Source organism: Trichoderma aggressivum (genome assembly GCF_033847375.1).
Source record: "Trichoderma aggressivum f. europaeum strain CBS 100526 chromosome Unknown scaffold_006, whole genome shotgun sequence".
Classification (NCBI taxonomy): Eukaryota; Fungi; Ascomycota; class Sordariomycetes; order Hypocreales; family Hypocreaceae; genus Trichoderma; species Trichoderma aggressivum.
Genome location: NW_026946372.1, coordinates 610,689 through 623,982, shown reverse-complemented (window position 1 = coordinate 623,982; position 13,294 = coordinate 610,689). Strand labels below are relative to the sequence as shown.

Genomic DNA, 13,294 nt, shown 5'->3' with positions numbered 1-13,294 from the left:
AAGAGGACTCGATCCTGTGTCTTCTAGTGTTCCAACGTCCAATATCACCTGGGATGGGTGTGGGGTCATGACGAATAAGGATAGAGAATAGAAAATAAAACGTAGGTGAATATGATGTACATGTTCTGAAGCAAATGACCGCAAAGACACTGTTCAATCTTGCGCGGAGAGCGGAACGACGGGTAAATCTCATTGCTCAGTCCGTCTGCCGAGGCTTTACGCCTAGGCCACGCAGGCGCTGAGAGAGCAGTCCCTCAGGAGCATTTCCGGGAGAGCTGCTAGCAGCCGAGCGACTGAAGGCGTTTCCTCCGTAGCCGGTGTCGCCTCTGTTGAGCTTCTCATATTGCGATGGGCCCCAGGTGTCAACGCCTCCCGAGTCGTTGGTGGACGGGCGGTTGTTGGCCAGAGAAGACGAACCGTTGAGCGAACCATGTTCCACGGCGGCTCCATCAGAGCCACCATTGGTCTCGTTGCCAGCGGCGTCTGGCTGCGGAAGACGCAGGGGGATGAGTTCCATGGGAGTGACGCTGCCGCGACCAGAGCTGGGTGACGGAGCCGTCATTGGCATTTCCTCCGGAGATGCAAGGCCGTCCATACCATCAAAGGCCGACGTGTTGCTGCTCATGAAGACGCCCAGGCTGCGCCGCCGCAAGGCCTTTTCACTGGCCAACATGGCTCCCGCGCCAGTAGAAGTCGAAAGGGGAGGATTCATGACACGGATGGGCTTGTAGGGAGAGAAGCGCGGTTCGGGCAACGTTGTTTCGTTACGCAACTTTTCCTTGCCGTCAGGCACCCGGTTTGCGAAAACGATGCGGATGCTCTTGTACAGGTAAAAGCGCCCCTTGGCGGGCGAGCAAATGTGCAAGTGAACGAGATATCGGAGAATGGGGCGGTCGCCGTCCGCTTGGGACATGTTTGGTATATTATCAATTATGGGGCCAGCAGAATAACTGCGCTGGCGGATAAAAGTCTTGGTTCCCGGCATCATGCCGGACAAGTCATATGGCACTAGGAAGAGCTTGACTGCTGTCTTGTTTGGGTTCTTGATGACGATTTGAATCTGCCCTGTTTCAGGGATTCTATAGCTTCCTCCCGGGGGCGCCCTCGGAGAAGCCGGTAGGCGCTTGGACTTGGCAGCCTTGTGCCGTTCTCGATCCGCCTCCGAATCTTGGACACTCAACCCGGCTGTTTCGCTGCCGGCTCGCTGCTTTCTGTCACTGTACCGGCTCTGTGCCTTTCTTCGCGACCTCGACTCCTCTTCGGGGTTGGAAAGTCCGTTCTCCAAGTCAATCTGGCCGACGTATGGGCTCGGGCCGTCGTCAAGGAGCGACCTCCCATGGGGAGCACCGCCATAGCTATAGTAGACGGCAGGGAAGGGGAGAGTTACGTGCCGCGGGCATCTGAGGCTGGATTTGCAGTTGCCCTTTCCCATTACGCCAATCTGGGCGAGGAACTCAAATGGCTTTGATGGTGTTGTTGACATGCGGCCACGCAGAATGCTCTCTTCGTATGAACCAACCATGGAGGCGTGCTGGATGGGCGACGTGTCTGGGCCAAAGGATTGTCGTCGAGAGCGCAGCAAAGCCGGCGTTTGAGGAGAGGAGAAGGGATGGTGACTGTGGGGGAAACTAGGGGTGGAAGTCAAAGAACGGCGAGGCTGGTGGGCTTGATATGGCAGGGCACCCTCTCGTCGTGGCGGAAATCGTGACTGTGGCCGCTGCCTTGAGGGAGGGAGAAATGGCGAAGAATGAACCGAGTTGAGTTGGTGTCGCCACGTTGACTTGTGTTTCATGGAGGGAAAGTCGGGAGGCGTAGAGAAGTCGACATCTTCATTCGTCTCAGACTGGGCGAGGGGACTAGTCGGAGGTTGATACGCGAAGTTGGACAGCGATGTTGATAAAGGAGAGGTATCCGACTTGAAGCCATCGGCGGCCTCAATTTCTAGAGGATGTCCTCTCCTACCATGGGTCCTCGCTCCGTAGGGGAATGGCGTAAAGTGTCTAGGTGGTGAGGTTGCGAACCAAGCATGATCGGACGTCATTCGTCCTTGGGCACCGGCCCTGCCCGAGTCGCCGTGATGCCCATTCTCAGATGCTGTTCCGTCGCTCGTGAAATCGCCGCTGTGAAAGGCTGATCTCGGTCGTTCGATGCTCAGCCCATCTCGCAGTCTCGCATCGGCCGACTCTGGCAACTTGGTTTTGTCCGGCGTAATCGGCGCTGGCGGCAGGAGATTGGGCGATTCGGGTGAGGTTCTACCTTGCTCCTGGGCGCCATGGGACTGCTCATGCTGAAGAATCGACTCAAGCTAGAGGGGCTCTGGTTAGTAAGAAGCACAAAAAGAATCTCTAGAGACATGTGCTCTGCTTGGGCTTACATGGCGGTTGGGGACCCAAGTTGGGCTCTCTCCCCGTTTCAACCTCTCTATCAGCTCGGCCCTATCCGAGATCCTGTTCTCCTCGTCGCCCTTTGCTGGTGATGAATGCATAGGGCTATCGGGAACCGGCCCTTCGCAGAGTTCGGTTCGCAGACTCTCCTCGGACAAGCGACGGCTCCTCGAGGGTGCCGGCTCAATAGCGATGGGGCTGGAGGCCGGCGATTCATGATGAATGTCGTCTTGGAAGATGGGCATTTGCGGCCGATTTTATGGCGGTGGTTCCGCAGCAGCTCCAAAGCAGCTGGAAATTACCGGATCATGAGAAGAAGAAAGCATGAGCATCGAAAATTTCAGCCGCCGGGATGATGGACGCAGCCGCGGCCGGAAACGTCAACATCGGAACCGATCTACTGGCCGGGCTGTTCATCCAAGCGGGACGCTGTGCTGGTCTCGTGGTAGGTAGGGAAGATGCGGGCGGAAAAGCTGAGCTACGGGGGTGTCTTGCTTCGGTTGCTGCACGTGTGGCAAGGGTCGCTGCAGGTAGACGAGGGCAGCGTTGCGTTCGGTTGGGGTGAGTAGTACTCGTAAGTAGAAATGCTTCGGCTTGGATGGACAAGGGATTGAAGTTTCTTGTGTTTACTCAGTACTGCCGGGGTGTCGTTGGGCGGTGAATCACGCAAACATTACGTCGGAGCCCAAAGGACCGTGAAATGCCGATAGCGGGACATGGGATAGCGCAGGTTAGTGGAGTTTGGGGGATCATTTACAGGCCATGGTTGCATGCATGCGCCTAAGACAAGGTGCATTGATCCATTGATGGATTTGAGATGAGATGATACTGAGCACGTTGTGGTTGATGGCAATCAAATGCCTCTACAAGGCCTCTCTATGACGATGATTCTGTAAGTCGTGGGAATGTATCTACATCATAGGCCTTGTTCCAGCTAAACTTAGAAATACTTGAAAATGAAATCATATTCATACTGTAAATGTTCGTCAACACGCCCTTTTGTCTCACCATGAATGTCGTCGCATGAACTTGCATCTGGGTCCATCTGTTGATCAGGTACTTGGCCCAGCAGAGGCGCACGCAGCCGCCAGCTTGTACTCGTGCAAGTACAGCGGGCTTCAGCACCCCCACCTGCCGGCAGTGCCGCTGGAATAGCCAGATGGTGCACTGTTCCGGCGTGTCTTTCAGTGCTCACCTGTGAGGGGCACCCGATTATGGCGCTATACTCGCGCTGACCCCACTGCCCAGCACCAAAAGGGCTAGCCGCCTGCTCTCACCTCGCGCCTCACCGGCATCTCGCTTTTGCTCCAAAAAAAAGCAGTGCCGGGCATTAAGAAAAAACAAGGCAAAGGCGATATTGATTCATCTTGACGAGCCTAATGGCCCCCAAAGGAACATCTGAGGGCGCGGGCACCACGTCAGAAGCCCCCAAGAAGAAGCACGGCTTCAGAGTCGGACCCGAGAATCTACCAGACGGGCCATGGCGTCGCAAAGGTAACGTTGAAATTTTTTCCCCAAGTTTTTTTACATCTCACTTCACATGACCATGGTTCGAGCTCAAACAATGAAACTCACATGATTTTTTGTATATAGTCGATCAGAAGAAGCGTGATTTGATTCACAGAGCCAAGGTCAAGAAGCAATACGCCAAGATCAAGGCTGCGGAGGAAGCCAAAGCCCGGCCCAGCCACGGTGATGATGAGGATGACGGCGAGGATGGAGTGAACTCGGCACAAGGCGACGCCCAGGAGGACAATGAAGAGGAAGGAGAGAAGATGCATCCCACAAGGCAGCTCATGATCAAGGATGAAGACATGGCACAGGTGGGAGTGGATGCGTCCGGCCCCGGTGACGGCCACAGGCGGAGGACTCGACGCCCAGGCTACTACGACAAGCAGCTGAAGAAGGCTGAAGACCGCCGTCAAGAGGCCGACGCCAAGAGAAAAGAGTATGAGCGACGGATGGAGGAGCGAGCACAGAAACAGGCTGAGCGGGAGAGGTTTAAAAGGGCCATGGCCAAGACGAGGGACAAGGACGGCAAGAAAAAGCTGGGCAGGGAGAGTTCATTGTTGTTGGAAAAGGTCAAGAGGCTTGTTGCTCAGAAATGAGACGGCAGGTTGGAGTTTTGCATTGTTCATGTTTTGTTACGATTGATACCTTTGGCATGTCAGATTTGGCGATTGCACCCCACGGTAATAATGGAGCAAGGGAATGAAGCCTTTTGATATCAAGTTGAACGGGTAAAGCAGGCACGGGATTGCATGGTGCTCTTTACAAAGACCCATATTGCGAAAATCGCGGATCAAACTCATCAGCTCAAATGAAGAGACACAAGGAAAGAGCCTTGTACGATATAGCAAACACCAATATTGATTGATCAATCCAATTGAAACACCGGACAGAGCGAGACATAGAGTTGCCTAGTAGAAGCACAACCTATTAATCACAATACTGCCTAGCAGGATATGCAGCAGACATACGAGTAAGAAGCATAGCAGGGCTCTGACGGCAGATCGACAGCTCGACAAGGGTCGGGTACACCGTACATGTCATGGGTGAGTCTCGCACGTCTGCTGGAAAGCTCTGGCTCACGTTGTCTGCATCCTCCATGGCTGGGTGGGCTGAGACAATGATCGGGCTGTGATACTTGAAACCCCTGGTAGACTTTACGCATTTTACTTTGTTCAGCTGGGCGCCGAGGGCAGTGTAGAAAAGTTTTGAAAAGGCCACGACGAAGCATGAAGCAGCACTTGGCTGACCATGTTACTGTTAGAAAGACTTGGACAAGGTTGTGGCACATTTAGTAGACGTGGGCTGCGACAAGGTACGGATTGGGAAGCTGGCTCGGCCAATTGATGGGGGTTTGCCATTTACATGAGGCGCCCTGTTGGAGTTGTTTTGTCTGGCGGTAAAGACTGCCGTCTTTGGGATGTGAATGCGAGTGTGACGAGTGAATTGGGCTGTTACTCGATGCATTTACTCGGTCTATCAGGTATGTTGTTGGTACTGCGTTTTGAAGCAAGGAAATTCAAGGAAACATGAAGCCACCATCCCCACGGAGAGATGAAGCATATACGAGTACTGGTAGGATTTAGTGCATCAAGGAGAACTCTAGCCTAGTGTTTGACTGTGTTAAATAAGAATGTCACTCAGACGCGGAACAGCCGGGTGCTCATTTCAATGCCATGGGATCCGACATCAACTGTATGTATTTTGTGTGAAGCAACCAACGGCCCAAATTCTCATCCATCACCTCACACTTGGATTATCAAAGCCTGTATCCCACGCAAAGAGGCAAAGAAAGAGCCGTGCCGTCCTGTTTCGTCCTAGGAGCTGGAAATGCCCAATCAAGGTGAAACACGGCCTTAGTGGAGAGAAGGGGTCAAAAGTCATGCCGTGAAACACACGCGGGATGATGACTAAGGAGCCTGGAATGTGGCGGCGTCGAGAACAAGTCGAAGTTATTGGGCAAGGGAAAAAGAAACAAGAAAGAAAGAAAAGTCGCCGGCAAAGATGAAACGGGCAAGGGCTGGATTGCAACGACGAAATTGGGTTCGCATGGCACAAAACATCACTCTCGAGTCAAGAGGCGTGTCATGGGTGGAATCATTCGAGCCCATCCCCACGGCTTGTTTTGGCGGTGGGATCCCCCCTGGTCCGGTCGTGTTAGTCTCGCATGCACGGAGGACTGACTGTACGAGTACCTACTAAAGGGAATCGAATGTACGAATAGGTACTAACGTAGGTAGAGATAAAGACACATGTGTATAGAGACAAAAGAGGCAAGTTTCGAGGACCCCCCCTGGACGATTTGAATGAGGAAGACCACGGTGGTCCACGGAGTAGTAGGTATCAAGTCAGTCCTGGTCAGGCAGTGTGCGACTGTTGTTGGAAAAGTCTTCGTGCTACCATCCTTCAAAAGCTTGCAGGTTACCTCTGGCCCCGTTTGTCGACGGATGTTCCGCTGCAGATGTGGGAATAGGTGTTACGCAGATTGTAATTGATATTGATGGGCATTCTCATTCGATGGGGGCTCGTACAAGTAGGTTTGGCTCAGCTGAATAAAGGAGAGCCATGCAGTTTTTTCTGTAACACATCAATTTGGCAGAATGATTGCATGCTCAAGTATTCGCATGTACATGTACTCCATACTACTACACAACATCAAAACCATCGGCAAAACTCTCAAGGCCGGATTGGTTTCAGCATTGTTCGAGCGGCATCGACTCAACTGAGCAAATCGTGCGAGGCGGTCGATCCCTCAGACAGCGCCAAGGCAGGCCGCTACACCCGCTGCAGCTTAGGACTGGACTCATGGCCAACAGAGGCGTTTGGGAGTTGAGGCGGTTAAGCGGCTGCTACTCCAAGAGCGTTGAATTGCTCCAAGAGAGACCAACAAGCTCCCTTCATTTCGGGTCTGTGTACGTTGTTGGTACCTTGGCAGGTACTCGTCCGTCTGAAGTCTAGAAATAGGTACCGTGTCTTGGTGCAAACGGAGTACTCCGCTGTAAGGCGATATCCATGTCAGCAAATTGCCTCTAACTGCACGGAGTAGTGCTTTAGTAATTGCCCAGAACCGTATCCTCCAGGTAACCAATGTGAGGTGGATGGATTGATGTGCCTTGTTCCATCTTCTGCAACGTGCTGCCTCATGGAGCTGCACAGTCAAAGTTTCATGTTTTAGCTGGATCCCGGCCCTCCAAAATTCATGTACGAGTACATGATTGAGGTGACGGACAAGGAGAAATAAGGAGCAGCCCGCCTCCCTTGTGGACGTCCAGGTACGAGTCCATGTGTGCAATGGATCAATGGGTTGATGCCCATCAATGTTCCTGAAGAGCAGCCCCTGACCTTGCCTTGGCCTTTGCAGTCCACTGCAGTTGGACAAGCTGCGCCCCGTCTCCTGCCAGGTACTGGTACCAATACTTAGTACCTATGTAACCTGAACCTAAAAAGTCCATCCATCCGACAGTGACTGCGAATTGAAGACTTCAATGCACCCAAAAGACAGCATAGACACTCCGTAGTGCGACCAACTCCTTATTGCTGCTGTCCAGCATTGCCCTGATCCAAGTTTTTTTCAAGCTGATGCCAAGTACAGCTTAGGTGGCTGAGGATGTTGGGCGGTCGAGTTTTGGTGGGCACAGGGGACCACTCGCATGCAGCTGCTGGATATCGGGCCATGTACCTGTACCTGTTGGGATCAATGAAGGGCTCTCAGCTCAAGCACTGCAGGTACTCGCACAGGCAATCCCTTCAATACATGTCTGGTACATTCCAAACATCGGCATGTGGTTGCCGTCGTCAATAGAAGCACGCACATGCAATAACTGCATCTACAGCAAAACTCAATCCCGAGCAGCAAACACAATCAATCTCACGGCCCGACCAATCACCACGCATCGTCGCAAATCTTCATCACCTTCACCATCACCATCACGCGCATGCTGGTTTGCGTGGCTTGACGCTAATCATGTGCTAAAGAGCCCTTTGGTCATGAAATCTGCACCGTCTAATTTTAGGTACATGTACTTACCATCTTAACAAGCAATGGCGCAAACTGCTGGACAATGTACCTGTCCCGTACCTGTTTTAGGGGACCACGGGGGGGGAGGGCCCTCTAATCCTCTAACCCTCACTGGGGACTGCTCTATGGGGGGTCCTCCATTATTTTTTTGGGGGGGTCCCTTTGGCGTGGCAGTCCCTGGTACCTGCTTCTACCAGTACAGGCGGCCAGCACATCCCCTCCCCGTGGCCATCCTGGACTGGACTGGACTGGACTGGAGCATCTTCTCTCCATCTCGCCGCCTCTCCTCCGCCGCTCTTCTCTTCTCTCGATCCTTCTTTGCTCAGCTCGGCTCGGCTCTGCTACAGCTCGACGCATCTCGCCTTGGACACTCGCTGTCCCGCTGGTGCCTCGACCCCTTGTCTTGCAGCAACGACTGCATTGCTCTGTGTAGCACCGGCCCCAGCTGTCCGCGATTTGCTGCGAGAGCTTGCGCCAAAGACGCCTCCCCTCTGCTCTGCTCTGCTCTGGCCACGACGAGACGACGAGACGACAGCCTGGACTGGCCCAGATTGCTCCCTGTGTATCGCCATCGATGCCTGTCCTACGCAGCCCGTAGCCGTCAAACCTGCCCGCCTCCAACACTCCGGCCCTCGACGTTTTGCTGACGAGGCGTCGGACACCGCACCGCCTGCGAGCTCGCGCACATATACAAACTCGACCTGTATATATATACATACATATATAACGCTGCCCTGACATACTCTGGGCTGCGCCATCCTCCCCCTTTCAACCCTCTCTGTCCACTCTCTAGCCCATCATGGCTTCCGCTATCGTGGACGAGTACTTGGAGACGCCGATGGAGGCTGACGATGCGTTCCCCTGTAAGGGCTGTGGTGAGGTTTGTAATGCCACCCGCGCTGCGAGACATGCTCCCCGGCTTGTGGCTTCGACTAACGGCGCTCGCCCTTTAGATACTAGAAGAAGGCAAAGCTTTTGAGTTGGGTAAGTTTCGTTTGCTCTATTTTGGGAAGAGGGACAAGCTGTTTCAAAGTTGCTGGAGACCGCGGTGCAGCCTCGACGGGACCCTGTTGTTTCTTGACCGCCACACAACTTGTGACATGACCCTATGTTGATTGGATCTTTTCTTCTTCTGCGTGTGAGAGTGTGTCTGCGTACTAACATCACGTCTTGCCAGCTGGCAACCGATGGCATCTCGACTGCTTCCGTTGCACCTCGTGCGGTTCTCTCCTCGACTCCGATGCCAACCTTCTCCTGCTCGGCGATGGCTCCCTCATCTGCAATAACTGCACATACAGCTGCACTGCGTGTGGCAACAAGATCGAGGACCTGGCCATCCTGACAGGTGATCAGGCCTTCTGCTCGACATGTTTCCGCTGCCGAAACTGCAAGCGCAAGATCGAAAACCTGCGTTATGCGAGGACGTCTCAGGGCATTTTCTGCATGGACTGCTACGAGACTTTGATGGCTAGGAGAAGAAAGAAATCCAAAGCGGCCGCGGCAGCAAAAGCTCGAGAGAAAGAACAAGCACCCACGGTGCCGGAAAAGTCTCTTCCGGCCCTCCCACCCGGTGCGATTCCGAACAATGCCTTCTCCGACGACCGTGTCGACCCCGAAGGGCCCACGGAGTTGTCTCCGCGGCCTCGCACTGGCCACCGACACAACGAGTCGTCGTCTAGGGGCGGTTCCAAGGCCTCGCGCTCTCCAGAGCGTGCAGCTGCTGATGCCACCAAGGACGGCCTCAACCTCCCCTCGACTACATACCGCAGAAACCGCAACTCGACCATCACTTCCAACAACGGTGATGGCGGCGACGGCTTCTTGATATCCGTGGCTCTTGATACGAGCCCATCGCCCAATGGCAAGGAGAGCACTGGTGAGGCCGGCAAGAAAAAGGACAAGGACCACATCAGACCGACCATGACTGACAAGCGCGCCGACTCGCACTCTTCCGCTACTCACATTGCCTTCCTGGGCGCCGCCGCAGCTCCCGACCCTTCGCAGACCAAGTCTTCGTCTCGTTCTACTTCCAAGTCGGACCAGGCCAAGGCATCCGCCGATGAGGCCCCGAGGAAGAGAAGGCCTACAGAATCGCGGAGTGACAGCTCGCAATCCGTCCCTCAGCAGCAGGAAACCCCCAGTCGAACTGGGACCAGTACTCCGCGCAAAGACAGCACCTCGCAGCCTGATTCGCGAAGGGCCATGGACAATACCCCCGGATCGCGAAGCTCCTACGATTCTAAGACGCAAGACGAAGCTGATCCCAGCGCACCAAAGATTGGGCCACGCTCTGACAGCGTCAAGAGCATTCCGCGAAAGGAGGTTCCGTCGGCACCTACCCGTCCTGGTATTACCCTCCCCCTCCACCCCCCCGTCATATCTACTGCGCAATGGATTCACGTTCGTTTCACTAACAAATCCATCCAGTCAATGGCAGCCCAAGTGCCGCGCAGGGCAAATCTTCCACTTCTGAAGATGCCACCGTCTCGACCCCACGCCAGAGCCCTCCCTCTCGGTCTGGTGCAGCTGACAAGCCCTTGACTGACACCTACATGCAGCCCAGAGCGGCTCCTGTGCCCCCAAGCATCCAAGCACAGACTCCGCCCAAGGAAGGCACGCCGGCAGCCAAGAGCTCTCACGCCTCACCTACTTCGCCGAAGCTTCCTAGGTGGAGCAGCGGCGCAGATTTCACCATGGAGGAGGACATGGTCAGGATCCTTGGCTCTGATGAGGGCTCGTCATCTATCCTTAGACGCGTCTCCAACGCTGTCCGCCACGGCCGTACAAGCAGCGTCGAGTCCAGCCAAAACCATGCCGCCTCTCGAGGCTCCCACACCCGAAGCATCAGCGAGACGACGCGTGGTGCTATCTCGCCTCGCTGGCCCAAGACGCAAGACGATGCAAACGGCCAGGAAGGTGGCAGCCCTGATTTGCTCCCACCTCCGGACACCGCCGCCGTGCTCAAGCAACAGCTCAGATCTTCTGAGCTGCGAGTGGCCGAGTTGGAGAGGCAGTTTGGCGCCGAGAAAGATCTGCTCAACATCAACCAGAAGCTCATTGAAAAGAGAAAGACGGTTTCCGTGCTGGACACTCAGACTGAGATTATGATTCGACAGCTTGAGGTCCTGGCTGGATATGTTGAGCGGGCAAAGGAGACACAGGCTCCTCTCAACGTCCAAGAGCTAGAGGAATCCGCCATCAAGGAGTTCGTCGAAAAGCTCGAAAAGGTCAAGCAGTCCTTTACCGAGGAGCTCGAACGCCTGCATGAGGAGCGTGATCAGCTTCTTGAAGAGAAGAACCAGGCCGTTACGGACCGGGACCGTGCGCTCATGGAGTTTGAGCAGCTGTCCTCCAAGAACGCTCAGCTTGCAGACATGAACAACGATCTCACGCACCAGATTCAGGAACGCTTCAAGTCCCAGATTGGCGACGGCAAGTCGAACGGCTTGGGCATCTACAGCCAGCACAAGGGCGCTTCGTCCATCAACCTCGACAGTGCAAGCGTCACTACCGGCACCACCCTTATCGCCGACGAGGACCCAACCATTGTCGAGCACGGGCCTACTGTGGTTCATGTCAGAAAAGGCCAAGTCAAGAAATTCAACTGGAAGAAGGGCTCCAAGACCATGGCACAGAACATTACAAAGGGTGTCGGCCGTGCTGTCGTTGCTTTCCAGAACGATCGCGAGAGAATGCAAATGCAGCAGCAAGGCTTGGCTAGCGACAGCATCGGCCTGCCGTACAACATGACTGTGGCCCAAGGAGAGTCCGCCAACCCGCCGTCGGCCAACCCTCCGGCTGGGCGACAGCACCAACAACAGTTTTCTCTCTTTGGCAAGAAGAATGTAGCTGCCAAGGGCGGGCCAGCTGCCCAGGCCAATATTGTGGTGGCGCAAGCAGCTCCAGAGCCTGCATCGACGCTGTTCGGATCCGAACTCGCAGAGAGATGTGACTACGAGCATCGCCAGATCCCTAGTGTGGTGACTCGATGCATCGAAGAGGTGGAGCTGCGAGGCATGGACCAGGAGGGTATCTACCGAAAGACTGGCGGCAACTCTCAAATCAACCAAATCAAGGATGGCTTCGACAAGGACGAGGACTATGACATCTCAGACCCTGACATGGACATTACTGCCGTCACGAGTGTCCTGAAGCAGTACTTCCGAAAGTTGCCCAACCCTCTACTGACCTTTGATGTCTATGAGAAAGTTTTGGAGTCTAATGGTGAGTTTTTTTTTATCCATCTTGTTCCGTTCTAACGGCACACATTTTCCCAATCGCGTATTCTAACCCTTTATGCAATAGCTATTACCGACGAGGCCGAACGGTGCTCTCATCTTCACAAGGTCTTTACATCGATGCCCCAGGCCCACCGGGACTGTCTAGAATTCCTCATGTTCCACCTTCATCGCGTGGCAATCAGAGAGCCTGAGAACTTGGTTAGTCTTGATCCTCTGTACATTTCATCATCTGCTCACTCTAACCTCCGTATCAGATGTCGCCCAAGAACTTGGCCGTCGTGTTTGCTCCAACCATTATGCGGGATCTCAGCATTGAGCGTGAAATGACCGACATGCACAACAAGAACCTCGCCATTCAGTTTGTCATTGAAAACACTCACAGAATCTTCCAGGATGAATAAGCATCCCATACATGCACTTGACAATGGCCCTTTCCAATGTTGTTTGGTTATGATGTAGGCTTTTGGGGCTTTGATGGCCGCTGTTGTTGAGCCTACAGCTTCCGGGCGGTTTCTTTTTTTCTCGTCACGATTTCGATCCCCCTTGCTTTTGGGTTTGTCGTTTTTTTTAGCGAGACAAAGTTTTGCGGCGTTTTTGTGCTTGGCCATGAAAAGTAATGTCGGCTTTTTTTTCTGACTGGCTTTGATCAAGACCGAGATTGCAGTTGACGGGGGAGGGATACAATCTTCCCCCATACACTGCTTGATGGTAGTGTTGTTTTGTGTCTAACCCGCCCTATGCTGAACCTTTTGTTTTTCCTGGGCGGCATGAAGTTTTGATGTATCTCAACTTTTTTTTTTTTTCGTTCGAGCTGGTTTCGTATGGCTTGATGAAAGAGGCTGATGCTTGGTTTTACCTTTTTTTTTTTTTTTTTTTTTCTAAATCCTTCAGCTCATGACTTTTTTCTCTTAACTTTTTCGAATCTTGTTTTTGGTCGCATTTTGTCAGCATCGTTGAAGAAGAGTTTTTTTTTTTGACGCGAAAGAGAAACGGAGGAGAGGAGCTGTCTAGGAATGGATGGCTTTTTTTCGTTGCTGTTTGTTTCTTTCATACCCCTTACCCCCCCTATCATTATATAGCTACGATTTATATTTGGACTGAGCAAGGCAGGCGGGCGGGCATGAAATGGTTGAAATGGGTCG

General features: G+C 53.6%; 3 protein-coding genes across 3 annotated transcripts; 2 read left to right on the top strand and 1 right to left on the bottom strand.

Moving 5' to 3' along the window:
- Positions 1 to 196: 196 nt before the first annotated feature.
- On the bottom strand, positions 197 to 2,629 carry Triagg1_2441 (uncharacterized protein; the record flags this gene model as incomplete). Its single annotated transcript, XM_062896623.1, has 2 exons — positions 197 to 2,305; positions 2,375 to 2,629. The coding sequence occupies 2 exons, from the start codon at positions 2,627 to 2,629 to the stop codon at positions 197 to 199; spliced, it is 2,364 nt and encodes a 787-aa protein (XP_062758653.1).
- A 1,134-nt stretch (positions 2,630 to 3,763) lies between these two features.
- On the top strand, positions 3,764 to 4,492 carry Triagg1_2440 (uncharacterized protein; the record flags this gene model as incomplete). The annotated part of the gene is made up of 2 exons (XM_062896622.1): positions 3,764 to 3,878; positions 3,978 to 4,492. The coding sequence occupies 2 exons, from the start codon at positions 3,764 to 3,766 to the stop codon at positions 4,490 to 4,492; spliced, it is 630 nt and encodes a 209-aa protein (XP_062758652.1).
- A 4,218-nt stretch (positions 4,493 to 8,710) lies between these two features.
- Triagg1_2439 (uncharacterized protein) lies at positions 8,711 to 12,553 on the top strand (the record flags this gene model as incomplete). Its single annotated transcript, XM_062896621.1, has 6 exons — positions 8,711 to 8,791; positions 8,865 to 8,895; positions 9,089 to 10,258; positions 10,339 to 12,135; positions 12,217 to 12,350; positions 12,407 to 12,553. The coding sequence occupies 6 exons, from the start codon at positions 8,711 to 8,713 to the stop codon at positions 12,551 to 12,553; spliced, it is 3,360 nt and encodes a 1,119-aa protein (XP_062758651.1).
- Positions 12,554 to 13,294: the final 741 nt, after the last annotated feature.